General features: G+C 45.5%; 1 protein-coding gene across 12 annotated transcripts in view; it reads right to left on the bottom strand.

Annotated features, from left to right (window-relative positions):
* The window catches only part of SH3KBP1 (SH3 domain containing kinase binding protein 1), a 339,190-nt gene that overhangs the window by 10,946 nt on the left and 300,327 nt on the right, over positions 1-27,917 (bottom strand). For 9 of the 12 annotated variants that reach the window (XM_077889066.1, XM_077889065.1, XM_077889069.1 and 6 more), the window contains 3 exons: positions 22,855-22,940; positions 3,677-3,786; positions 3-131 (listed from right to left, as the gene is read on the bottom strand). In XM_077889066.1, coding sequence (XP_077745192.1) covers positions 3-131; positions 3,677-3,786; positions 22,855-22,940 — 325 coding nt within the window. The remainder of the gene's footprint in view (positions 1-2; positions 132-3,676; positions 3,787-22,854; positions 22,941-27,917) is intronic. The other 3 variants (XM_077889068.1, XM_077889070.1, XM_077889071.1) reach the window with 1 other exon arrangement.

The following is a 27,917-nucleotide window of genomic DNA, read 5'->3' as shown; positions in this document are numbered from 1 at the left end:
ACTTGGGATATGGTAACAGTCTTTGAAGTTTTCTTTGATGCTTCCACTCCTCTGTGTGCAAGCGAAACGTGTTCCTCTTTATCTTCTTCGGGACTTGGGGAGTCAAAGATATCAGGGCTTGAAAGGGAAGACTGGATAAAGCCAAAAGAAAACGCTTTTGTCAGAATTACACCTTAGCTGACATAGCTTTTGTTAACATAATGCTGTATGCTTTTCAAAGCACTCGATATTACTGTTTTGTTTGCTCATTATAACCTCGAGAGGCAGAAAGGGTGCTATTATCTGTGCACTAAAGATAGTGGCAGAACTGGGATTAGGAAGCAAGATTTCCTACAGCAGGGATCTTTCCATGAGATCTTTGCACTGATGCCCGTCGGTCATGTCACCTGTGCAGGCCTGCATCACCCAGCCCTTCCTGCTCCCTCCATCCTTCGGAGCCTCCCTTCTTTCTGTGAACATTTGCTACTGTGTACTAAGCACTGAGCTTGGTGCTGAACTTAGATGACATGCCGAACACGGTCCCTGCTCTTGCAAGGCTGACAATCCAGTGGGGAGGGACACAGGGCAAGACGAGGCTGCCTCCAACCTGCCTTTCTTCCATTCCCTTTGGATCATTTTCCAGGACCACGAGATCTAAGGCATAGTGAAGTGCCTGCAAGAACTTATCTGAGAGGAAACCATTCAGGGGGCAGGAGGTCACAGGCCTGCAGGCCAGGGAGGAGCATTTCTGCAGCTCCAGGGCACACCCCTGCCTGCCAGAGGGCAAGCTCACCTCTAATTGTGGGACCAACTGCTAAATCTTCACCCTCATTGCCATGGACAATCTACATCTGTTGTAGATTCTATTTTCACTAAGCTATATGTACAGAATGACAGCATCTTTTGGTAAAATATGGGGATAATACTCCTACCCTTTCTGCCTCACTGTGAATATCAAAAGGCTGGATGAATGTAAACCAACTCACTGGAGTTCACTTGGATATAAATGACTCCTGTGCTAGAATTTCGCTATTTCAGGATAAAGCAAATGAAAATAAGAGTTCCCATGGCAAGGGATCTTTTTTAAACAAAGCATCTTCCAGAGATCTCTTTGGGTGAGCTCGTATTTAGCCGCAGCTCTCTGCTGTCTACCCTGGTGGTGGGAAAAATGTTCCATTTAGAATCATCACTGGTGTCATTACAGAAAAATAATGCCTACATCACACCATATTTATTTTATTCTGTTTACTCGATTTTCTAAGGCAGAAAACTAATATATCTAGGGATTTGTAAGCAAAGTTTTAAAACTAAAAGGTCTTATTTGTTAATCTTTGTTTTATCTGAAAATCCAATTACCTAGAATAATACCTCCAACTAAGCTTTCTTATTAATCTAAGCTTAACTGCTTAACCACCTTGCAATGCCTGTATCCCCTCGCTTTGAGATTTTATTCAAAAAGCCAGCTTCCTCCTGTGTAACCTACAGTTCATGAGCTGCCAATCAAAGCTTGCTCTATGAATTCAATAAACATAAATAGCTCAGACTAGGATGAGAGGCCCCAGGCTGGGGAATTCTGACAGGTGCCTTTGCCCAGTCATTCCCTGGAGTGGCCTGTTAGGAATAGGTCCATATCCACGATCCCATTTTGCTATGAAAAACCTATGGGCGCTAAATGGAGGAAGAGCAAATACAAATTCAAAGGACACAGCCATGTGGGGATGGGTGGGAACAAACAGAAGAGAGTAATTATACTTCTTTAAAGCACAAATGTATCCTGTTATTTTAGGTCTACGAATGAAATCGTTCCACATAAAATGCCCAACTTTGAGTCACAGTGCCATAAGCTTCCCATGGGCAGGGACCAGGTACGGCTCACTCCTTGGCACCTGGCTCAGAGCTGAGTCCGCATGCCATAAATGCCTATAAATATTAGCTGAATGAGTGAATGACCAAAGGTGTAGGCTAAGAGCAAGTGAAGATGAGGTGCCTTTATGCGGTTCCCCAGATATACACAAATCCCCAGGCATGGGATGTATGAATCAAGGGTGGGGTGGGGGATGGTAAATTGGCTTTCTCTGTATTTAATTCTGGATGCCTCAAGGCCCTCTAGATCTTGAAAAGTTGGGAAGAATTTGGAGGAAAAACAAAACTGAAGAAGGATTTATAGAGAAGATGTGGGAGGTAGGATCAAACACTTAGAGAGACTAAGAAGAAATTAAATAGGTTGTGTGTGAGAGAGGCATGTTGGGGAGGGTGTAGGGAGAGGAAAGATGGTAGTGACACAGAACTCTAAATAAAGAGTGAAAAAGTAAGCCACTTTGTCAAGTCTTTCTTCCAAAAAAGGTATCAACACATAGTGAGGTTTGTTTCATACAAAGAGGAAAAATAGCATGATTCAAACCACACCCCCAAACTCAACAGAAATGAGAGAAGAGGTTCAAAGGAAGTGGCATTCTTTTTCTTCTAAATGAGGACCTCTTCGGGGGGGGATCAGTGATGAGGCGGAAGTAGAAAAATGTTCTGGAAAACCTGCAAAAGGTTAATTCCTTGATGTATCTGGGTGAATGAAGGTCATAAGGCCTTAGACCTGCATTCCCAGCAAGGACAAGACAATGTGCTATATAGAGATAGGGGGAGAAGAGAGAGAGAGAGAGAGAGAGAGAGAGAGAAAGAGAGAGAGAGAAAGAGAGAGAGAGAGAGAGGGAGAGAGAGACACTGCTTGTGGATGCATCAAGATTTTTTCTCCAATGACATTCACTCCCGTGTTTATAATAAAGAAGTAGAAGCAACATTAGTGTCCAATAATAGTGCACTGACTAGGTAAACTCTCATACACTCACAGGTTGGAACGCTAGGCAGCCATTAAATGTGACATCATGGAAGAATGGGCAATGATTGGGGAGAAAGGTGCACAATAAAGGGGGGGAAGGCATGTACTATGTACCCCATTTGGAAGAAATAACGTTATATATACAAATAGAATTTTAAATAAAAGCTACAGATAGACAGCAAGTGGTTAACAGTTCTTAGCTCTGGAAAGCAGGATTACAGGCACAGGTCACTTACTTTCTTCTTTGTGCATTTCACTGTTGAAATTTGGTACAACAAATGTGTTACAGGATTCCAGTGAGGAAAGAAGTTATTCAAAATGACCCAAACAAAAAACTTCTGTGGGTTATCTGGAGTGTTCTGACTTATCTCTTCTATATGACCACGTACCTTGTATGTTACAAGCAATCTCCTAAAGGCATGTGTGGGGTTCCATGGAGGGGTGCCAATAATGGCGCTTTGGGAGAAAAAAGCTTGGCCACTGTCATGCACCTGTATAAGTGGTGGATCATTCTTTAGCAAAGTTTTGCTTATAGACCAAACGAGCCTCGCTCTCCTCTCCCACCATAAAACATGACATTTTTTTTCTTACCAATTTCATTCAGGGTCAAATAAGGATCAGTCTGGAAGGAGAGAGAAGGAAAGTGGGACTAGGTAGTGCCCACTTCACTGGCAGATATGCAAAGAACAAGGGAAAGAAATACTGCTTGATTCCAGAAGACTCTCCAATCACTTTTGGTCAGCAGTGTATCTCATTGGCCTCCCTCTTCTGGCTTGTCCTCATATCAGCCAGTCGCAGGGGAGTCCTTGGCTGGAGTCTCCAGCCTGCCCTGCTTTTCAGCAGCAGCAGAAGCGAGTAGACACTTACGGATGTGAGGGACTGGGACGGGGGCCGTCTCCCCGTGGCTTTGGGTCTGCTTGTGGTTGGGTGGCTGAGTTTCTCAGTAGATGATACCACGGAGTCAAAACCTTCTAGGTCTAAAACAAAAGTAAAACAGAGATTTAAGAGCAATAATAGGCATGAGGAAAGATTCTTACAACAGGCCACAAGCACCTCGTTTCCTTAATACTCATCCTTCACGTCTGGATTTATGAAGGTGATTTCCATCCTCTGGTCATCCAATAAACACGGTAAGTCTTTAAAAGCTACAGAAAAAGGGGTAAAGGAGGAATCCTCTTTCTTCCACAAATGCAAGTTCATTTTGCTAGATAAACATTCTTGTGGTCTCAACACAAAAAGCAGTTATCACAAGGTATGATAGTCATGGGACGTGAATGCTGAACATTGATTTTCAAAAGAGATGAAAGGGTAGGCTCCTCCTCTGGTTGTGCAGCCACAGCCTGGCCATCACCCTAGTTAGACTATAAACTCCCTGGAGGTGGAGAGCAAGCTTCTACATCTCCAGATAACTCCCAGAACCCAGCACCATTCTGCTTCGAGATGTATCACTCAATGGAGACATGATCTTTGGTCATCCATCTGCTCACTCATTCACTCCATTATGATTGAGCAGCTACTCTGTGTTACACATGGGGCCAGATACCCAGGCTACCTTCTGCCCTCAGGGAGCCTCAGATGAACATAGAATCATCCAGCCAGATCATAACAGTACCTCACATGTGTCCAGGAGGAAGGCCTCCACCTTTACTTTTCCACCCTCTTCAACAAATGGTTAGGTCAAGGGGTCACCTCATTCTATCTAGTTCTGAGGGTTTACAAATCAGTGTAGATGTGTGTATGTGATGCACAAAGGAATGGCTGGCAGAGAGAGGCTGACACAGAGACCCATTATCGCTTGTGACTGTGGGAATGCCAACTCTTGCTGACGAGTAGGTCGTATTTCATATGCCATGCCAGGCACTGCCTTCCCAAACCATTTCCCATTCTCCTTTTAATGGAGCCCCAGTTTTGTTTCAGGAACCATGTTTAGTCTGAGCCAATGACACCAATCCTGCTCCTCTTTGCCTGTGATTCATCTACAGGTGGCTACATAGCCCAATTTGAATTACTGAAGGGGAAAGGGGAAGTCTACAGTCTCTGTTGAAAGGAAGTGAGGAGAAGGCCATTTATATGCAGCCCTTTCGTCTTTCCTGCTTGGGATGCTGTTGTGCATGGACAGGTTGCCTGGAACTGTGGCAGCCATTTTTTAAAAAGATTTATTTATTTATTTTAGAGAGAGAGAGAGAGAGCATAAGTAGGGGTGGGTGGCAGGGAGAAGGCACAGAGGCAGAGGGAGAGAGAGAATCCACAAACCGACTCCCCATTTAGTACGGAGCCTGATGCAGGGCTCACCACTCTGAAATCATGACCTGAGCTGAAACCAAGAGTTGGCCACTTGACTGACTGAGCCACCCAGGCACACCCTGTGGTAGTCATCTTATGGCCATGAAGGCAGACAAGGGCAATGCTCTTGGAGATTTTGAGGATGGTAGAGAAGAATAGAAAGACTTTGGATGACTGACAACCCCAATGAGCCACCCACTGACCCTGGAATCATCTAGTGCTCGGATTTCTTGCTATGTAAAATTAATAACCTTCTGTTATTGTAGCCAATTTTAATCAGATATCCTTTATTCACAGCTGAAAGCACCATAACTGCTATAAGTGCAAATATGGGGGCTCAGGACAGAAAAGATTAAAACTAGGTGTGTTTTTTTCCCTCCTTATTTTAGGGAGAGCTCTTTTCTTGGTGGTTATAGTAAGTGGTCTGGCTGTGTGATGGTCAGCTTTATTCTATTAATGAATAGGCAGGTGTTGTCTGCAGGCTACTTCCTTTAGTGGAAGACAAAACCAAGCACAAACCATTACATCATACCCAAGATTATATGACTTTATTCTAGCACCTGGTAAATGAATAATTATTCAATGAACTCATCTTATCAGGGCAAGGGAAGTATAACCAAAGGTTAACTATCTGCAGAGACAACAAAGAAAAGTATCAGTGGTGCTCTGAGGCCACAGGGGAGCCAATCAGTACCTAAGACCAATGCGAGGCTCCCGAAAAGCCCCACCTTGCCAGTCGGCTCACACACCTTGTGCCCAGGCCAAGACCCCCATAGTTATGTGGGCCTCTTGAGAGCCAGCTCACTGGCCTGACCCTCTCAGGGGCCTTCCCTTTAAGAGAATCTTATTTTCCTCAAAGGTTCCTCTTGTGGCCACACCCTGGGACTTACCTCTACTAACTCCATGCTGTTTGAAATCAAAATTCCCCATTATACACTTCATTTGATGCCCTAGGTCATCATCTTATATTAATGTCTCCCCAATTAGTTTTTGAATCACTTTTTCTCTGATTACAAAAGGAGTACATGCTTAAAGTACAATTGTTTTAGGAAAAACATAAAATTATAACAAAGGACAGTCAAGTATAACCTTACCACACTGAGATGGCCACTATTAGTGTTTCAGTATATATATATAACCCTTCAGGTTCTTTTTCTAAAAGTAGATAGTCCAGTTCACACTATATGGAGAACTGAATTCAGCTTATTTCACCTAACATCATATGCCATGACTCCAAGAGTTCTCTGTAAATATTTTGATGGTTGCATAATCTTCTGTTGCGCTGCAATTCATGATTTATTGAATCAACCCCCTATTGTTGGATAATTAGTTCCCCAATCATTCCTCCTCTTTTTGTTAATAGAAAGGTGTTACACAGATATTCTTGTGTGCACGCTACATACGAGTTTAGCAAGTTCTCCATGTGGCTCCCCAACAGGGAGAAGGGAAGAAGGCCCAGGACAGGGAGGTCTCCTGGAGGGTGGGGGCTGGGTATAGGGCACAGGAGGCACACGGGGCCAGGGGAGCCTGGGGGAGAAGAGAGGAGCAGATGCAGAGGAGGTGATGGAGAAGGCCATTAAACGTTCTAGCAATCGAGCTGCTGCTAAGGGCCTTGGTTGGACACTACCAGGGGCTGAGAGGGCCCGCCTGTACCAGGACTCTGTCCTGGAAACGGAAATAAGCTCTGGAGGCCAAAGATGAGCAGGGTGAAGGAGGGTGAAGCAGTGAACAGTTAAAGGCTAATTCACTCTGGTTCTCCACCGTGGCTGCACAGTGAAATCACCTGGACAATTAAAAAAAAAATGACTCATGCCTGGGTCCCTCTGTGAGGATAGAATTTTTGGGGGTGTAGCCTGGGCAAAGCAGTTTTTCAGTCTTCCCCAGTGACATTAGCAAGCCACCACGTAGAGAAGCACTGCTCTGGCAGAGGCTAGGGGCAGGCAGGGAGCAGGAAGGCTTGGACTGAGCAGCGACGAGAGGGCTCCAGGGCACCACCACCAGGGGAGTGGCAGGGTGTTCCGGGGCTGCTGAGGGGACGGCCTGCCCAGGCCAGCAGTTGGGAGTAGGGCTCAGCAGCAGAGGGCTCCTCCCAGGCCAGGCTGGGCAGTGCTGACCTGGTGTGTGGGGCCACAGAGGCGCCCAAGCAGCTGATCAAAGTGGCGCCCGAAGGCTCGGGGGATCGGTGACGAGTCAGAAAAGGCTGCAGTGGGAGAAGGTGGCCGTGAGGTGACCTAGCTGGCGGAGTGGGGTGGAAGCGGGGTGTGGGGAGCAAGGGGAGTGGATGGCACGGCCTCAGCCCCCCTCGCCCCGCCGCATGGACTCAGCATGGCCACTGGTGTGTAGGGACACACAAGGTCACACCCAGGAAACTTCTGCAGGGCTCCAGGGAGGACTCCATCTATGCTCCCCGCCCAGCTCCCAGGGCCCACTAAAATAACGAAGTCCACCTGGGCGTTGTTGAGGGTGTGACAACATACGAGGTTGTCCATAATAAATTACCCTTTCAGAATGACTCAGAGGCACGGCATGTGTCTTCCAAGCTTAGATCCTGACCCCAGGAGGACAGAAACCCATCTTTGTGCTCTCAAAGTCTAGCACATTCCCGGGAAAAATGTGCTTAATATTCTGTGAATGAAGGAACAGGTGAACAAATGAACTAGCCGACAGATGAATAACCCATCCCAAGAAGAAACTCTGATTCCAGGAGCGCCGCCTCCAGAGGCGCCCGCTACCGGGACATGAGGTGGCCACCCAGGGTGGAAGGCAGCACCCTGTGCGCGGCTGCAGAGGATGCTTGGCTGGCCCGCTTCATTTTACTGGCTCAGGTCTACACTAAAAACATCCGGACATGTTGAAGGCTGGCCACGCTTCGCCAGCATCTCCTCAACAGATTGACAGATGGCCGACAGGACTGCTTGGTCCCTGTCACTCAAGAAGAGGATGGCCAGAGTCCTGCAGGGGGAGCCCCTCTTTTGACCTCTGCATGCATACCCAGCTGCGTTGAACTTTCCAGGTGAGGCTTGTAAAAAGCACTTTTTGGACACACGACAGCAAAGCTCAACTTCCAGAAAGAAGAGAGGTCACCTGCTGAAGAGGGAGGCTCAGAGCCCCAACTGCGGCGTGCTTCTGCTTTCTAACAGTGGAGGGGGGACTTTGCCACCCGGCAGCAGAAACTGTCGGTGGCACTGAGCGTGCTCTCGTGACTGCAGCCGTGCTAGCTGACATGAAGGCAGACTTTCCATGACTAACTCATTGTGGTGTGAAGAAAATGTCCCGAGTTTCACGATGGTTTTTGAAATGAATCAGGCTGAAACTTGATATAAGCTTTCTCAGCCTGGCTGGGGATTTTTCCTTAGTAAAAAATGGTTTTAATGCTCACAAGCCAATCCAAAACGATTGAACTGGCAAATGTTGGGTATTTTTTTCAAAGTGAGTTTCATAAGGATGAGAGGTTCTTGGCTTTTCTCATACTTGAAAGACGAACCCCTCTGCAGACATACGGGGATAATTTATGTTGGACGCGGAGCCAGCCTGGAAAGGGCGTTTGACTCTTCGTGGCACACACAGTTGCCCATTTTCCATCAACTGCAGTCATAGCCTATTTAGTTCAATTAGAAAATGTAGGCTTATTTTCCACGGATGGGAGGGATGGTACCAGTGACCACAGGTGACCTAAAACACATTCACTGAGAGCACAGAAGAGAAAGAGTTAAAAGTCTGGGACATGCCTTCTGTCACTGAAGGAACTGCTTGCAAGCTCTTAAATGGCTGTTTATTCCTTGGGGCTCACTGCTCTGGACTGGAGCAAGAGCCCTAGCGCAGAAGTTTCCTACAGCTGAAGCGTGGCAATGTTGCCACCTCCCAGTATCTCTGGAAGCCATCCCTTCTCCTCCACGTCACCATCAAGGATCATTACAGCTGGCAGTGCTCCTTGCAGACTACAGGCCTAGAAGGGCTATAATGGATTTCTCACTCCCAACTTGGTACCACCCCATGGGCAGCCCCTAGAGACATGTGTGAGGTGAAGATCAGAGGATGTCGTCCTCCTCTGCTTAAAATTCTTCCCAAGTTCCCAGGAAATCCTGGTGACTGAGCACGGCCAGGGCCCTCACGGTATGGCTGGTGCCCACTACTGTCCTGTCCCTTGTGTGACTTCCTTTCCTCCCCTGCCCTCCCCTTGCCTCCTCTTCCCTGGGGCTATCAAGGCTTTGCTTAGCAACCAAGACGTCTTCCAAGGAGCCAGACTATACCCTTAAGCCTGGTTTGGGGGCTCCCCTACTCACCCACACCCCAATCTCAGCATTCAGCTCCCTGCCTGACATTCCTCATTGACTCATCTGTCTCCTCAGCAGCTAGGAAAGAAGCTATGGCTTTCATCTGTGTTTCTCGCAGGCCTAACATTCCTGGCTTGCGGTGGGTGTCTAATAAATGATTATTGAATACATGAGCAAAAAACCTTTCTGGGCTTCAGTTTTTCCACCAGGGGGAGAAAATGGGAGAATTATCTGTGCTATCAGCTTTGCAGGGTTATTCTTCTGTAAATGAGAAATTATATGAAAACTCTTTCAAATCATCAGGTATAATTTTGTTTTCATATACCATTGATGGAGCTGTGGGATTTAAGAACAGAGATCTAAGGGCAAGGCTACATTACAAGAAAAAAACAAACTTCCTTCTTTCCTTGCTTCCTTCCTTTCTACCTTCCTTCCCTCCTTCTTTCCCTCCTTCCTTCCTTCTCTCTCTTTCTCGCTTTTTCTTTCAGATTAAAGATGAGAAAAGCCTAACCCCACAGGGCTGTAGGTCCCTTCTCCACAGTGAAGAAGCATCTCAGGGCAGTCTAGACAGGAAGTCTCATTCTGCACAGAAACCATGTGACTAGTGTGGCAAATCTGTGCAGACGACAAAGATGGGCCCTTTAGTAGGGGTCAAATGAACACCTGTGTTAGCTGAGGTACCAACTGAAAAATTCTTACTTGAGCAAAGATTAGATTCTATGGGAAAATAAGCCCTCCAAAATGTGGAAGGACATAGCAGATTAACTGCTGTGTTTTCATTTGTAATCCAGGTGCCAATCGTGCACAACACAAGCACCGAGAGTAAACAGGTCTGAGCTACTGTTGGGCCAGCTTGCTAGTCCATACTCCACACATGCATTTAACCTGCATAAACCCCATGCTGAGCAGGCTACTCGTTTTCATAAAGGGAGAGAGACAGAGGGTCAAAGGTTAGCAAACTCGGTCAAGGTCACAGCAGAAAGTGACAGAGCCCATGTTCGGATTCATGTCTGTGGCATTCCTTCCACTATAGAGCATGGAACAGACAGCAGGAACATTTCACCTTACCTCTCATTTAACTGATTCTGAGAACTGTTTCCACATCAAGAACAGGAAAAGATACTAGGAATATAATGTTGTGTATGTAAAGAAACCCCTCTATGCTCTGATAATAAGCTGCTTTTGTTCTATTCTACTCCAAAGTGTTTTGGGGGGTGCCTGTGTGGCTCAGTCAGTTATACACCTGACTCTTGATCTAGGCTCAGCTCTTGATCTCAGGGTCATGAGTTCAGGTCCCAGGTTAGGCTCATACCCAGTGTGGAGCCTACCTAAAAAAATATTTATTCCACTGTGTTTTTAAATGGATAGAGAAAGGGACTAGGTTTCTTTAAGGAAATTGTTGGCAATAAATGTAAGATATTAGGCAAATTAAGCCAGGCCCTTCAGCTTTTCAGTACAAAGTAACTTACATAGAAACTTGAAGCTGAAGAGTAAGAGAGGGAGATACAGAATTTATTTGCTCATTCAGTTAATCAAATGTTTATTAAGGATCTACTGTGTGCCAGGCATGGCTATAGTTAGGAGAATGAAAGTACAGTCACTCTCTGATAGCACTATCCACTCAAACTTTCTGTGATGATGATAACTTGCTGTATCTGTACCGTCCAGTATGGTAGCCACTGGTCCCATGTGGCTACTGAGCACATGGAATATGGCTAAGCGTGATTATTTAAATAAATGTAAATAGGCACATGTGACTAGTGGCAACGAAGATCTCTACCATGACTCTATATCATGGTATTGGCATTTCTTCTGATTTATGCTCATCCATTCATTCTGTACATATTTACTGAGTGAGCCCTACACCCCAGACTTTGGGCTAGGCATTGGGGGGATATGGGATGAACAAAATAGCCACAGTCCCTGCCTCACAGAGCTTAGAGCCCCCAAGAGAAATAGACTTTTATATATTTAATTACAAATTCTGCTAGCTACTATGAAAGAAAGGTAAAAGATGAAGTTAGCAATGATAGCATGGGCACCTAATTTAGATCTGGAGAAGAGGTAAGGGAAGGGGGCATGCCTTCCAGAAGTATGGCACCGAAGAGAGGTAGAGTGCTTCACAGGAACTGATAACAGGCAACAAACAGTGGGGGAAAAGTCAGTCACTTTCCAGATCTGCATTCCTTTAAAAGCTGCTTACTACAGGTCTGACTTCATTATGCAAAACAATTTAGGAAATAATGTACTTATTGGAAATAGTGGTTATGCTATTATTGCAGAAATGTAAATTAGCACAGCCTTTTCATAATGCCATTTGGCAACACCTATCACAAAACGTCAGTGTATACACTTTCAGATAGTCCACTTCTAGAAACCGATCCACAGGATTGTTTATGTAAGTGTAGAGTGATATATTTATGAGGCCAGTGGTCTTCAAACTGTTTTACCAGTGTGCCTAAAATAATTTTGAAAACCCATGTGCCCCTTACACATCTTAAGTTGACATCTAAAATTTGACATGTTTTGGTCACAAAAGATGTAATTTCTGCTATATTTTAAAATATAACTATTATATTGCTCTCTTAAATATATTCAAAATATACTTGAATGCCACAGTAGTTTAACAACCATTGTCATCCATCTTTTTTTTAAAGATTTTATTTATTTACTCATGACAGAGAGAGAGGCAGAGACACAGGCAGAGGGAGAAGCAGGCTCCATGCAGGGAGCCCGACATGGGACTCGATCTCTGGTCTCCAGGATCACACCCCAGGATGAAGGCACCACTAAACCACTGAGCCACCGGGGCTGCCCCACTGTCATCTGTCTTAAAAAATCATGAATAAGCTGGAGTGCTTGTGTGGCACAGTCAGGCATCCGACTCTTGGTTTCAGCTCCGGTCGTGATCTCAGGGTCATGATCTCAGGGTTGTGAGATCAAGTCTCATGACGGGCTCTGTGCTCAGGGTGGAGTCTGCTTGAGATCCTCTCTCCCTCTCCTGTGCCCCTCCCCCCCTGCATCTCTCACTCTCTCTCAAATAAAATAAACAAGTCTTTTAAAAAAATCACAAATATGGGACACCTGGGTGGCTCAGTGGTTGAGCACTTGTCTTCGGCTCAGGGCATGATCCTGGAGTCCCAGGACTGAGTCCCGCATCAGCTCCCCAAAGAGCTTGCTTCTCCCTCTGCCTGTATCTGCCTCTCTCTCTCTCTGTCTCTCATAAATAAATAAAATAAAAAAAACTTTTTAAATCACAAATAAGCTTTTCTTTAGCAGTTGGAAATTCTACCCCTTTCTCTCTCTGAATTCATATTTCTGTCATATTGCTGGATTTTACTCTAATGTAATTTATCTTTCTGCTTTTGTTAATTTTGTCTTTCATTCATTATCTTTTTCTATAAAACATAAAAACATACATAAAAACATGTATATAAATAGAAATTTATGATTTCTTAATTTCCTGTGATCATAAGGCTCTAAGTGTAAAAATGAATTTTCTTCTGGAAGGAGTTACCTGACAATTATTAGTAGTACATAAATGATAGAAGCATATGTATACACACAACCATACATTCTGATAACCTGTCAGCATAAAAGAGGAGAATCTTATTGGGCTTTCCCTCCAAATAACTTTATGCACACATGTGTGATTATTAACATGAGAATGCCATGGCTTGGTATTGATTCTATTCCTATTTTTCTTTCTATTGATGTGTCAAGAAACTTTGTTCACATAAATAGAAGTATATGAGAATGGAAAGAATTTTGTTATCAAAATGTTATTCAATTCATTGAACCCTTTCCAAATTATACGGCAAAAATCAGACTGTGGTCTAGCATCACCAAGAACTATTTTGAACAATCTATCAATGAACAACTCAGTGGGTCTCCTTCAATTTTGTAAGAAGCAAAGACTTACAAACCAACCAACTTGTAAATGGATTTTTTTTGTCCAGTCAATAAAATCACTCAATTTCTCAAGTACCATGCCAATCCTGAAAGTGTCTCTCAGTTTGCACCAGAGGTTTGCATACCTGTGGAGTGGGCAAGAGATTGGCTATGCTGTGTAAGCGGAGAGCAGGTCACTGGCAAAGGGGAAGGGAAAGGGAGAAGCAGCCTGCCAGTGGGTCTCTCCCAGGAGAGGAGTTTGAAGAAAGAGCATATAAGAAATGAAGCACTATCCATGGCCTGGGAGTATCTATGGCCCCCCAGGGTATGGGTAGCCCTGTCTACAGATCATTGTCCTAGGCTGCTCTTCGCAGCATTGCTCCGAGTGAACTGGTTATGCTAGAATCATGCCATGGAATATTATCTTGACATTAAAAGTAGAAGTTTGACCTATGTGACTTACATGTAAAGATGTCAAACATACATTATTTATTTCAAAAAACATCTGTGAACTGTACATACAACATGATTACATTTAAAGAAATTCATCCACCTACCCAATCACGGAAAGACTTCTGAAAGTGTGTACAACAAATTAACAGTGATTATCTCAAAGAGAGGCTGGGACTCTGAAGGGACTTTCTAACTTCCCCATGTTCTTCCTTTTTTTTTTTTTTTAAAGTACCTACTCCCTTTGTAACTAGGGGGTGGGGAGAACTTCAGTTAGCTGATTAATGTTATATGTTCAGAACTTTCTTACTTTCCAGGAACAGTAGTCATGGTAAGAATGGAGGTTGATGCCTGGTTCTTTGCCTCTGTGTGACTATGGCTACACCAGCTACCACTTAGAAATCACCTGTTTTGTGTGTGCCGCTTCAAATTATCAGGTCTAAATTTTACAACAATCTTCTTAGGCAGATGGCCATTACTAACCCTGTCATACACAAGAGGAAAGTGGAGCTCAGAGTCACTCAACCTGGAACTTGTAGAGCTATAATTCACATCCAAGTGTGCCTACCTGAGAACCCGCAGTTCTTCTAACGTACCCCACTTTCCTCGGTGATTCTGTGGGACTATCTTGTCTCTGTATTAAGGGTTTGCTCTAAGAACTCAAATTTATTTAGGATTGCAAACATCCTACCCATTTATGTTTTTCAAAATTTTTGATACATTTTTTAAAAATGTGAATGAATAATTTTTAAAAATGTATAAAAAGTGACACCATGACTATTATGCCCACCATTGCTGATTACTTAAACTTCCATCTGGCCAGCAAATCTTTTACAAGCAAAAACCCTAGATGAAGACTTAGAAAGGGCCAAATTAGCAACTCTAGGTTAAAGAAAAAAACAGAACTGAAGGAATTTCAATAAAGAGACAAACAAAAGAATAAGCTGTTTAATTTTAAAGAGGAATTAGAGGTTACCAAAAGAGCAGTTTTCTCAATGTCCAGAAATCTCAACTAAAAGAAACAGAGGCAGACAAGCCTGTGGGGCCAAACTGGACCTCTATGAGAATTTCCTCCAAGCCCCAGGTTTAAAGTTGAAAAACCAAGATCCACATCCAAAACTAATGTAATATTGTGTGTCAACTCTACTCAATAAAGTAAAAAAATAAAAATCCAGGACCCAAAGAGGTGCACGGCATGTTGGATGGCCTGCTAGAGCGGGGTGTACATCCAGAGGGTGCGTCTCCTTTCAGGGAGCAGAGGAACAGGGCATTTCATCTCACTCAATAGCACTCTACTTAGAGAAAAGAGGAGCAGTTGCACACTCATAAAAGAAAATCTTAGAGAAAAAAAAAAAAGAAAATCTTGCATGTGAAACAACATCCTAATGCCTGGAATCACACAGAACCCAAAATTAAATCTTTAAAAATAATAATAATAATTTATTCATTCATGAGAGAGAGAGAGAGAGAGAGAGAGAGGCAGAAACACAGGCAGAGGGAAAAGCAGGCTCCCCACAAGGAGCCTGATGCGGGACTTGATCCCGGACCCTGGGATCACACCCTCAACTGCTGAGCCACCCAGGCATCCTCAGAACCCAAAATTAAATGCCAAGTAAAAATCTCAAGGAGGAAAGACCTACTGCCTGAAGCCCGGTTCTCTTGGTACCACACTGGAAGGGACAGGTACCTCTAGAACTGGAGGACCCCATTCTCCAGCCATGGGGGAAGGAAGAGGACAGAGGTATGAAGTATTTAAAGTGCCCTATAGGGGCGCCTGGGTGGCTCAGTCAGTCGAATGGCTGACACTTGGTTTTATTTATTTATTTTTTAAAATATTTTATTTATTTGACAGAGAGAGAGAGAGCAAGCACAAGCAGGGGGAGTGGCAGGCAGAGGGAGAGGGAGAAGCAGGCTCCCTCTGAGCTGGGAACCTGATGGGGGGCTCGATCCCACACCCCTGGGATCATGACCTGAGCCAAAGGCAGATGCTTAATCGACTGAGCCACCCAGGTGCCCCCTGACTCTTGGTTTCAGCTCAGATCGTGGTCTGGGGTCATGAGATAGAGCCCTGTGTCTCAGGCTCCCTGCTCAGCGGGGCATCTGCTTCTCTCCTTCTCCCTCTGCCTCTGCCCCTCTTGTTCATGCGCTTACTCTCTCTCTCAAATAAATAAAAAAAAATCTTTAAAAAAAAGTAAAGTGCCTTTTAAAATCTGACATTTCATGAGCGATTTGAAAAAAAATTGATCTGCTAATTGTACATTTCTGGGCAGCAGTGAGTTTTCACCCATGCTTCAACACCTGCCTCTCTCTGGGGCCTTTTGTTTGCCCCTGACACCTCTCCTCTCCCCAGACCCTCACCCCTGCACACATGTGCTAGACCTGTGATTTTCAGAAGCCATCCCCAGAACTGGGTATGAATCCATGACAAAGCTACCACCTGTCTATAAAGTGCCAAGGAAAAGAAGGCCAACGCTGTGAGTCTTCCAGTAAGCTAAATTTGTCCAATCTTTAAACTCAGAGATTATTTCCACCAGGTGATGGCATTTGCTTTTTAAAATGTCCTTAATTAGTAAAATAAAAGTCAGCAGTCCTTCGAATGAAAAGCCTTTTCTGTGTCTTTGAATTCCAAAGAACATGAACAACCTCGGGGAGAGATGACTCAAGCCTGGGGAGGTGGGGAGCGCCACTGCAGGTCACCACGCAGCTAAATAAAGCGGCTTCTCCGGCTCTAAATCAGGGCTCTCTGTGCACTGACACCTCATCCTTAGCTTGTCACCACCAGATCCAATTACCCTCTAACGGGGCCCACCAACCTCACTCCTAAGTGCTCGTTTTTCTCCTGTAATGAATCCAAGGTAGCGGGAGGTGGACCGGGCCCAGGTGTCCACATCAGGCCTTAACAAGGGCCCATGGCTAGAGAAGGAGCTTGGGAACTCAAATTTCCTCCTTAATAAGGTATAGTTTTGTCTCCAGTGCTTTTAGTATGGCAAGGGAGTTACTTGAGCATGGTTTTCCCACAGGTCATAGATCCCTCTGGATATTTACAAGTCAAACGGAAGCCATAGCCAGGCTCTGCCAATCTGTGAGCCCGGGGCCAGTGGGCAGAGGGCACTGCAGGCCAAATAAATGCCATGTGCCATCTGAGACTGCGTGTCACCTGCTCCCTTCTTGCTTCCACATTCATTCGTGGCAGGGAGGCCTTGGCTGAGCACAGTACAGAAGTGACCAAGCTTACTGTGTAAGTCTCTCTGCCGCCTATAGGCTACTTACTATACCGCATTTGCATTCTTCAAGCTGCCAGTGGTCTCAGCATGTAGCAAAAGTAGAGATGCCCGAGCCATGGGGCTGAAAGTAGACCACAGGAGACCTGAGCACAGAGGTGGGCAATCAAAATACCAGAGCAGGATGTGCTGCGTCTGCGCGCAGGTGAGCTTCTGGGGCTGGTCACAGGTCCGCGCAGGTAGCTGGCACAGTGACCCTCTCTGAGCCAAGAGTCATTCAAACATACTTGCTAAACACCCAAACGTCCCCCTGCTCATCTTACCGGTCAGTTACTTTTCCTTGCTGCTGGCTGATGGCTGCAGGTGGCTCAGGCAGGATGGCACTGCTCACTCTTTGTGTTTTTGAATCATTCGCACAGCCAAATACATCGCTCCCAAGAGGTTAAGCAACATGTATCACCATCGCCCCACTTTGCTTAGCTTAACCTCCGCCTGTTCCTTTAGTATTCATGAGCGTTTTCCTACTGGCACTTTGAACGTTTATTGCTTTTGCTCTTATCAGATGTGACAAGGTAAAAGAGGTTTGCAGAACCTATCAAAACTAAGCATGAGCCCGGCCAGCCCAACAGACTGCCGAAGATCGGGACTGCCCTGATCGGGGCTGAGCGGGCAGAGGGAAGTGCCCTGGTTTGGGTGCGGCCTAATGTTTCTAACCGTGAAAGTCCGTCAGTGAACATCATCAGTATACATTCGGGACCGGACTTTTAGAAGTGCCCAGAAGGACAAGGCCTTGCCATCAGCCCAACTCCTCCAGGACTGCAAGGTGATTTTGAAACCAGTCCTGGCTGCCAGCTTGACCTCATTTACTCAGTGCAAACCTAGACTGTGAGCCCTAACAGTCTTAGGTGAGAGGTGGGGAGTCACACGTGGCCCTGCAGGGAGAGTTCTGGCATAGAACCTCTTCTGAATGAACTGGAGCCAAGGCCGAGTGTCCCGAAGTGCAGGGAGGACACCAAAAATGCTCAGAGGACTGACTAGGTTCAAGACCCAAAGTTCAAGATGTCTCACTTCCTTGGAATAAAGCACATGACCCTCTTTTGCTTTTTGCAGTCACACTGGAGACATGCATATTGCTTCTCAAACAATCCTGATATAAACTGGCGTGTAATCATGACCTGTGTCCCTGGATAGGAGCCAGAGCTTCTTTTAACAGCTTTATTGAGGTATAATTTGTATACCATAAAATTCACCCCTGTTAAGCGTACAACTTACCAATTTTTAGTAAGTTTACAGAGTTGGGTAACCATCACCACAATCCAGTTTCAGAACCTTTCCAGGATCTCAAATTAATGAGCTCTTAATAGCACTCCCAGGGTATCAGTAGGGAAGTGCTTCTGCATTTCCTGGTTCACAGGAGCCAAAGGCCAGGAGGCATCCATGAGAGATTTGAGGATAAGATGAAGTTAGATTCATTCATGTGCTCCAAGCCAGTTCCATGTCCTAAGTCCATCGACTTTATAGCTAGCAACACTTGGCCCCTAGATGGATGGCAATGTCAAGTGTGTATCTGTGGATCAGGTTGGAAAGACAGGTGAGAAATTCCCAGCTTTTCTATGTGAGGAGGGGGTGATGTCCACATAAAGGGGTGGAAGTGGGAAAAGTGGGATGAGAGCTGAATAGAACAGGGAACAACGGTCGACGGAGGCAAGCAACAGGGGAGAAACAAGAAGGGTTGCTTCTAAGTCAATCAGTTCCAACAACTAGATGGCTTAGTTCCTGAGCTGCTTCCCACCTGAGGGCCCGCTGCTGTGTGCTTCAGCGGGAAAGAGTCGGAAAATCTCTGCGGTATTGAGGTGTAATAATAAATCCTGCCATGCCGTGGGAACTACAATATATGGCATAATAAAAGTAAATGTTATGGCACTTGACTTCTCGGCCTATAATCTCCCATTCAATCGGAGCAGAGATTCTTCCGTCAGCAAGAGAAAACTGGACAATTTAATTTTCATTTCTATTCATGCACAGGCCTGCTCTGGAGCTCATCCACGTTTCCTATTATGTTACTTGAAATATGGCGGTGTAGTTTGATACACAGTATCTCAAACCGACATCAACAACATCGTTTTAGACCAACTGATTTCATTCTAAATTACTGTGGGGCTGACAGATGCTGGTAGCTGCCCACACGAGATCTGAAAAAGCCATGTTCTCTAATTCAATATTATAATAATTTAAAATTATAGCTTTATTAAGAGGAAACAGATTTATTTATAGCTAACACTGATGATTTCTAATGGCTTTCAGGGCTGTATTCGGCTATTCATGCAGCCCACATTTGGACAGCTTCAATTGTTTGAGTCACTAACAAAACATTCTGGTACAAATAATTTCCTTCTTGATTCAAAGCAATGAACAAGTGCTACAAAAGCAGAGACACAAAGCAGCCCTGAAGGGAGGCAGTTCCTCTGCAGTGTCCTATTCTCCTTGACCAACCCACCTGTGACAGTATTTCTGCATTTGGGCCTGAAGACATTCTGCTTAAAATCCTTTCATCCCTTGGTCTCTGAGATGTTGCCAGATTCCTCTTTTCCCTTAGATAGGGACTTTTGTGAATGGTTTGGTCTTTTTTTTTTTTTTTTAAATGGTTTGGTCTTTAAGATCTAGGTCCTTCTTTCTCTTCTTCCATGCTAAGGATTTTATCTTCCTGACTTAACTATCCCTTCTAAGCAAACAACAGCCTTAATAATAAGCATTTCTATCACTGAGCAGCCCATCAAGTGATTTTTACAGAACTCTGGAAGACAAGGTAGGAAAGTTGGGAGGGATGTTAGTTCCCTTCATCAATAAAGAAGCTACAGCCCAGAGAGTCTGTATAAATTACGGAACGTTTCCTGGCCTGGAGGCAGCAGCCTGCACTCACACATGGGGCTGTCTATAGGTGCCAGCCCTGCGTTATGTCGCCTGGAAGGTCCTAACGTCTACCTGCAATCCTTGCTGGCCTCTACAACGTCGACCCTCCCCAGCCTTGGCCTTCCAGCTTCCGCCTCATCCAGCACTGACTAGATCTCAAAGTCAACACACTTAAATAAATCCACATTCCCCTCCACGCCAGTCCCCCCGCCAGACATGCTTATTTCTACCCAAGTCATTTTTCCCCTACCCTCAAACCTCACAGCTGACACAGTATTCTCTCCTCCTCCCTCCTCCTAAATCCAGCCTGTGCCTGAGGCCTGGCAATAATTCTCTCGAGTTGCTGCTTCCCCATCCAGCCCTTCTTTCACAATCCTATGGCGAGGCTTAATGTGGGCTCTCTTAACTGCCTCAAGCCCAAACTATCAAATAACCTGACTCCTTGACGCCCATCTTTCCTTCATCTGACTGGTCTCATAGAGCTCCATCAGTTAGTATCTAAATGCTTAGACCCAATCCCGCCAGTTTGGTGTCAACCCAGCACCTGCCGAATAAATTACAGAGGCATCCCCTTCCTAACGAGTCCCGCCCAGACCTCTGTGCCCAGGGCAGCTCCCTCCGTGTGGGCACGAAGCCTCTCCTGCGGCTGATCTGTGCTCAGTTACCAGCACGCCCCATGGGATCTCCCTGCCTGCCTCTGCCTCAGCGAACCCAACTTCTAGATCCAGATAAGTCTGCCCCCCCTCCCCCCTCACCGATGGAGCCTGCCCTAGCACCCTGGGCACCAAGGAGCATCCCCAACTCTCACTGACATTACTTTCTGCCACTCAGTGGTCAGACAGACCGTTGCTGTCACCTCACTTTCCATTTGCTGTCCCAGCAGCCAAAACAGACCCGAAGCTGCTGGGAGGCAGGACCTGTGCATGAGGGCCTTGTCCTTGAGTGGGTACTCAAGTATTTAGTGGCTGATTCCATGGCTGCTGATCATCGTTTCTTGCAACGCAAATAATATGTGTTACATTATTAGCTTGAGGAATTACAGCCTTCTGGGATTAACGTCTTCTTGCTAAGTGAGAGCAAACTAAGCCTCAGCAGCTCTTTCTGGGCTCCCAGATAGACACAACTGGTACTGTTTCCACGAATGAAGAGCTTTCATAGACAAAGACACTTTGATCAAGGCCCCCACCATTTTCAAACTAGCTCGTCAGACTGAGAAATATGAAATTCCTATTTTGGTGAGAGCCACCTGAGTCATCTCCAGACCCAAAGAAAACAAGAGCCAAAGGCCAATGCTTTCACAGGCAAGGCACAGCTCTGTGTATTCTGGGGGAGGGAGAACACCTCCCTTCCCGTGGGAAGCCCCACATTACTGGTTATCGTGCCTTAAAATGTGGGCCCTTAAAATGTTAAACCACAGTAGCAAGACCAAAACTTCAGCAGGCTCATTCTGATGATTCCTTCTCATTCATAGCCAATTACTGCTCCGCTCTGCCCTTTAACCAGGTCAAAAGTCCAGCAGGCCAGCATTTCTATTATTATTCCATCAGCCCAAGCTGTCAGAAGCCCTTGGTCATGCTTCCTGACTGAGCTTCTCAAAGGCTGAGGATGTGCAACAGTCTCTGGAGACAGAGCAAATATTTTTGGTCTTTAGAGTTACAGTGACACATCCTACCACTAAGTCTTCTCAAGATCAGACCAGAGACTGCAAGTCAGCAGTTGCAAAGATGCAACTCTATTAGCAGGTTCAGGAAAAAACAAAAACAAAAACAGCACCCCAAAGAGGAGTAATCCCAGGTGATGAGAAGGCTCACGTTAGGCACTCTGGTGCCTCTTATGAGCCTGCCAGTGGTCAGATGTTTGTTTCTAAATTGAGCAGCCAATGCAAAAGATGCTGGAAATCTTCCGTGTCAAATCAGTCCCTAAGAGTGGCTGCCAGAGGTTAGGGAAGGGGTGGGGAAGAGGAGGGAGGTGGGTACAGTTATAAAAAGGCAACAGGGGGGGATCCTGATGGCTATGGAATGTTCTGTATCTTGGCCATGGTGGTAGATACACAAACCTACACATGTGACAAAACTGCAAAGAACTAAAGACGCACAAGTACTAGTAAAACTGGGGAACCTGGTGGACGTGTCCATGTCAATATCCTGGTTGGGATCTCACGCTATAGGTTCATTATGATGTTACCATTGAGAGAAAAAGGGTAACGGGTATGTAATTCTCTCTGTATTACTTCTTACAACTGCATGTCAATCTCTAATTATTTCAAAAGAAAAGCATTGAATTAAAAAGGCAAATTCCAAAATGTAGCCCTATTAATGTAGAATATTGTGACCATGACAGGAACAAATAAAAGATGTAAAGCTAATAAAAAAAAATAGTTCCTGAATCTAGACTTCTTAAAAGGGCTGTCATCCAAGTCAGACCAACAGTGGCATCAACCAGCAGATGCAACCTCATGCCACCTGCGCACATCCCCAAAAGACCCTCCAACAAAACTTGTGTACCCACAGAGACTTTAACTACCTTCCCCTTTATCAAAGAGTGCTACCTTAACCTTTGAAAAACTTACCCACATTCTTAACTAAGTGGTAATTTTCATGCCAGAGCTCATTTTAAATTCAAACTCAAAACACTGAGTGCTGTGACTACAACGAACTCTGCCATTCTTCATTTTCACCCATTCACCTTTTTTTCCACTAAATAGGTATATCACTAGAAAATATGAATGTAAGTGCTAACGTCCACTTCTACAAAAGGTTTATTTATCACTTCTTTTCATTAGACTGTTCTCCTGAGGTCAGGGAGATTAGAAATCCCAGGCAATCTGTTTTAATGTGGAAACCACCATCACTTCCCCTTCTTTATAAAACTGTGACATTTAAAACCAACCATGGGCTATTAGCCTTTCACTGAAATGGCTGTGTTAGTTCTCATCAGGCTGCTTAAGAAGGCAAGTCAAACTCTGAAGTTCTCTTAAAATTTTGCAAAGAGAAGCCAGAAAGCTCTCCTTACTCACCGATGTCATTGCTGCGGTCCGAGAGATCCTTGTCCAGGATGCCAGAGATCGAACTGCCCACCAAGTCAATCTTTGGACCGTCACCCCTACATTAAAAACACAAGTCCAAGCATTTAAAAATTGGTGTGTGCCCTTGTCATTTTGTCAGCTTTCTTGCTGCACGCGCATTAAGGAGCGTGCTGTGCATGGGGCGGGTGGCACTGTCGCCTGCGCCTGTGAGGGAGCCAGTGGGAGCCAATGACCTATCCAACCACATGGGCCTTGGTGAAACCGGCTGACAGACTGGATGCCCACCTCTCCAGCACACATTTTCAGAGATGGCTATTTTAATAATGACTGTTCAGCAATACACCTTTAGCCACAAACCCTCCTGCTGGTACACAGGGTACAGCGTAGGGCCTTCTCCCGCCCCATGGCCAAATAAGCACCAGCAAATGATAACTGGGAGCTTTCCTTTTAAGGAGCAAGGAATTTAGCCAATGCTGCTTGTCAAAGGTCGGCTACTTTTAACCTTGAGAAAAAGGTTTTCTGGCCTGAGGCGGAGGAATCAGCCAGGCTGTTGACAGGCACAGGGGGTTGAGTTTAAGATCTGGCAGCCTGAAGGCTGGCGCTGGGGCACAAGCCTGTAAAATTAGACAGCTCTTGGGTGGGTGCCCCCATGCCCATCAGGACACGAGTGACTTCCCTCTGTATCTGGGCTAGGAACAGCCCCAAGGAATGGGAATAGGCCTCTGAGATGATGAGAGAAGTAGCTCACTCGTGCATGAACAGAAGGTTCCTCCAAATTCCCCCCAAAAGGGCAGTTCTCTAGTCCCTTTCAGGGGGATGAGCCCTGAGTGAGATTATCTGAGGTTTATGATGGTAGTGAAAGCGGAAAAGATCCTCACCCATAAAGTGAGAGGGAGAAGCCAAGCAGTCATTCTGGGAAAGCAACAGAAATAATCCACCTCATGGCTCTTGGCAGTCATCATGGCCTGAAGCCAAACCACACAATGAGTAGCAGAGTTACTCAAAGGAGAGCGCCTGTCTGATACCTATCATGCAGAGGGGATTGAGAGGGCCAAGCCAGGTAGTTCCTACTCTGGAGGGGCTCATGGTCTAAATGCGAGAAAGACAGACAGACACAGGCCCACATGGCACAGGCTATGCAAGAGACAGGCATATCAAAGTCATCTGGAAAGGACTGGATCAGGGCAGGGGACCTGTGTGGTATGGCAAGGGGCATGCAGGGGAGGTGGCATTCCAGCCGGGCCATGGAAGAAAAGGGAGAGAGGGCATATCAGGAGGAGGTGCAGTAAAGCCAGGACCCCAGGTGGGTGGGAGTGCCTGGTGTGGCCAGGGGTCCTGGGGCTAAAGCCTGAGGTCCCCAGAGGGTAGTGAGAGCAGAAAGGTCAGCAGAGTCAGACTGCCAGGCTGAATACTAGAGGGTTCTGTTTGTCCTGGGGGTAATGGGGAATGGAAGGATAGCTGAGCAGGAGACCTGTAAGCCTGGGGACAAGGGAGGGACTTAACAGGGCCGAACCCGGTGTCTTTGCACAAGAAGGGCCGGTGGTAGTGGCATTCAGCGAGATTCGCATGTCCTTGTGATGGTGGAGGAGGCCCAGTGGAAGGAGGCAAGCCCCCGTCAGTTCCCAAGCAAACAAGCCTGATCTGTAACCTCCAGTGTAACGTCAAGTACCCTCAACAGAAGACAAGCAGAGGTAAGAACTCCAGGGTGACAGGGCTGGGCCGAATGGCCTGACTGCCACCAAGACAAAACATAGCTCTCACGCTGTGGGTGTGTATTATGAGACTTCCTGGGCTTTTCAGAGCTCAGCCGAAGTAAAAGTTCAAGAAGAGCGTGGACTACTGCGCTTGGAAGGGGGAAGCAGCTTGAGCTTCAGAGCAGAGCCTTTATTTCCCACCTCAGCCCCGTCTCCTAGGGCCTTGGGGGCCCCCAGGCCAGGCTGCTGGAGCAGAGCCCCTCTCCATGCCCAGCCACCAAAGGGCAGGTCCCATAGGACTCTCTCCGTCGAGCAGACCCCAAGCCAACAGCAACAATGAGACTGAGGAAATTCATTTCAAAACATTCTGCTGGCAGGGCCCCAGTGGCTACTAGTTTGAATGTAACCTTCTGGATGAAATGTTTTGTAAATGCACCATTATTTGTAGGAAAAGCATTTTCATTTTTAAAAGTTCTCAAGGGCTCTCAATCTTATTATTTTCTAACTACAGAGTCGGAATGGTTTGGTGCTGTCATTCCCCAAACTAACACAACTCAAATTATACCCAGGGCCAGACAGTCCTGTCCTTTTGGGAACACAAGGACCAAAACCTGTGAGAACATGTGTTCTGTTCAGGGAGAAAGGTCATTCAGGCAACAAAAGTCCAGTTAATAAAAAAAAAAAAAAAGTCCAGTTAATTCCACTGGGCTTTTTTTTTTTCCCAAGGGGAAAACTGGTTTGAGGTGACACCATGGCGGGTGGCTGGGCAGAGAATCTGAGGGTGTGCTGGTGGGAGAACGAGCTTTATGTAGCAGCTAATGATCTGTATCTCAGAACAGCTCAGCTTGGTTGCTTCTGAACATTTGGTTTATTCGTGCATTTTGGTAACTATGAATCTTTGGAGCCGCCACTTCCCTCTTTGATTTGACAGCTAGAAGCTTCCAGTTAAATGTGAGCCTATCTTGAGGGACTGTAGAGAACCCTACTGCTCATTACTGTGCTCATCTTATCTTGGGCTATATTACTTTTCTACCTTTATTTTCTCCCTTACTGTCACTCTCAACTATTTTATTCTTGTAGATGCATTTTGGAAAGTTACCACAAAGCCTTTGGGGAATGGTTCAGGGTAAAAAGAAGTAATTTCTAAGAATAGGGTGTATATCAATAGCATTTAAAATGGGCATCTGCTTTGGCCCAGTTCTGGGAGGCTATGCTAAAGAAATAGTCTGAAATGCCCAAGTGGGTTTTGTAGATCAAATAAGACCACAGTCTTATTTGTAATAAAGAAAAATTAACACTGAAATCTTTCATGAAGAGGGGAACAGTTGAGTAACCTATATTTGGTGGACTTTTATATAGTCATGAAAATGATATTTAGAAACACATTATGACAAGAAGGACAAAGGCTGATATTACAGTGGCAAAGGACAGCAGCAAGTTAAAATGACCCACTCTTCCATGCACATATACCCACATGCCCTGCTTGGGTATCAGGAAGGGGGATTGTTATTTAAGACTGGAAAAATATTTACAGTGACTATTCCTGGATAATGTGATGGGTGATTTTTAGCACCCAGCTCAGCACCTGGTACCTGGCAGGGGCTCAAAAACACTTGTGGAATCAATGAATATTTGCCTTTGTTCTGAAATGGGAATGCATCATGTATTTTTGTACAATAGATGCAATTTTTTCCCCCAAAAGCTGTAGGATACTCAGTATGATCCTAACTAAATAAAACCAATGAAAAACAAACCAAATCATACACAGGGGACAAGATGGAAAATAAATTGTCCAAAATGTTAATAATAGTTGTCTCTGGGATAAGACTATAAGTAAAATTTTTCCTTCATTAAAATTCACTTTTAACAACAGAGACCCATACAATTCAGGCAGCTTATGTTCTCTCTCCTTTCTCCGCAGGAGTATTGCCAAGGTCAAAGGTGAGATGGTCTGGCCCTTGCCTACATACTCCTTTAAGAACCTCCCTGACCACAGGTGCCCCTGTCATCACCTGTGACCACATCTGGAGCTCACCTGGGAACCAGGTGGGGGTGTGTGGAGTTATAAATCCTAGACCAAGAGGTCTAAGCCATGAGGGAACACCTGAAGAAAGGAAGTACCATCCCTGAGCGACCTGTCCCCAGATGCTAAAGCACCAGCTGCACTGATAGGAAGGAGCTTAGGATCCCCCCGTCTCTCTGAGCCTTGATCCCGAATGCCAAGAGCCAGACACAGGCTTTCGGCTGAAATTATCTTCTATACAGGGCCAGAAGCAAGCCTATTTTGAAAACACAGTAGGTGTCGTTTAAAAAAGGTTCTGATCCTTCCAAGTAAGGAAGCTGCAGCTGGTGTTTTGACAGTGTTCAGACTGTGGGTGTGGAAGCGTTTTACAATGTCTATTTGTAAATGCTTTTCACTGTATTTATAGACTCTTACAACAATGCTAATGAATTTCAGTTCTGAAAAATACCAGAATTTCTGAAATTCTCCAAAGCACATGCTTGGAGTGGCTGACACCCAATGAGGCTGCAGCCCTCGATGGTCTCTGCTCTCCTCCAGTCTGCCCGACACATGGCTACCATTTTGGTAAAAAGGATGTTACTAAATCCAACGAGAAAAGAAAAACCCAGTCCTCTAGCCCCCAAGAGGGTTTATGTATGCTGAGTTTCTATGCCCACAGCTGTTGGATAAAAGGGGAAAATAAAAGAAAGCAGGCATATTACCATATAGTCAAAGATACCAGAACAAGGTTGCCCTTACTCCTTTCTGATTTTTAAATCCAAATGGTGCTGTTGTCTCGTATTTTTCTCAGCAGTTTTGGTTATGGACCCTCGAAACATGTGACTTGGACAGGCGACTGGCAGGGAAGTCTCCTTGCCCTACTGGACAGGGAGCCTAAATTGCAGATAATGGGTTGACTAGCTCAAGGACACCAGTAGGAATAAGTGGAAACTACCATGGCATAGAAATAAGAGCAGCAGCTACTGACCACTGACTGCCAATCGTGAGCTAGGCACCAGGACAACCTCCTATTGTCTGTTACTCGATGGTCACATCCATCTCTTTAAGTATCTACTCTGCATGGTGGACACGGAGCCACACTGCCCGGAGTCCCCTCTGGTAAAGGGCTGGATGCTCCTGCTGCTGGGAGTGCTGTTGGCCTCTCCAGGGACTTCCTCGGTTACAGGGAGCCTCCTCCACCAAGGCATATCCTTGCTAGGGTGGCCCACCTGCCACAGTATAAAAATCTTGGCCAGTTCCACCCAACACAGGACAACTCAGAGGAGCTGTTTCAGCCCCTGTGTGGACTTGGCCAAGGCTTTGGTGAGCTAGTATCACAGCTTGTCTTCTCTCTCTGC

Source organism: Canis aureus, chromosome X (assembly GCF_053574225.1).
Source record: "Canis aureus isolate CA01 chromosome X, VMU_Caureus_v.1.0, whole genome shotgun sequence".
NCBI lineage: Eukaryota > Metazoa > Chordata > Mammalia > Carnivora > Canidae > Canis > Canis aureus.
The sequence above is the reverse complement of the archived record's forward strand: the minus strand, read 5'-3'. Positions and strand labels throughout refer to the sequence as shown.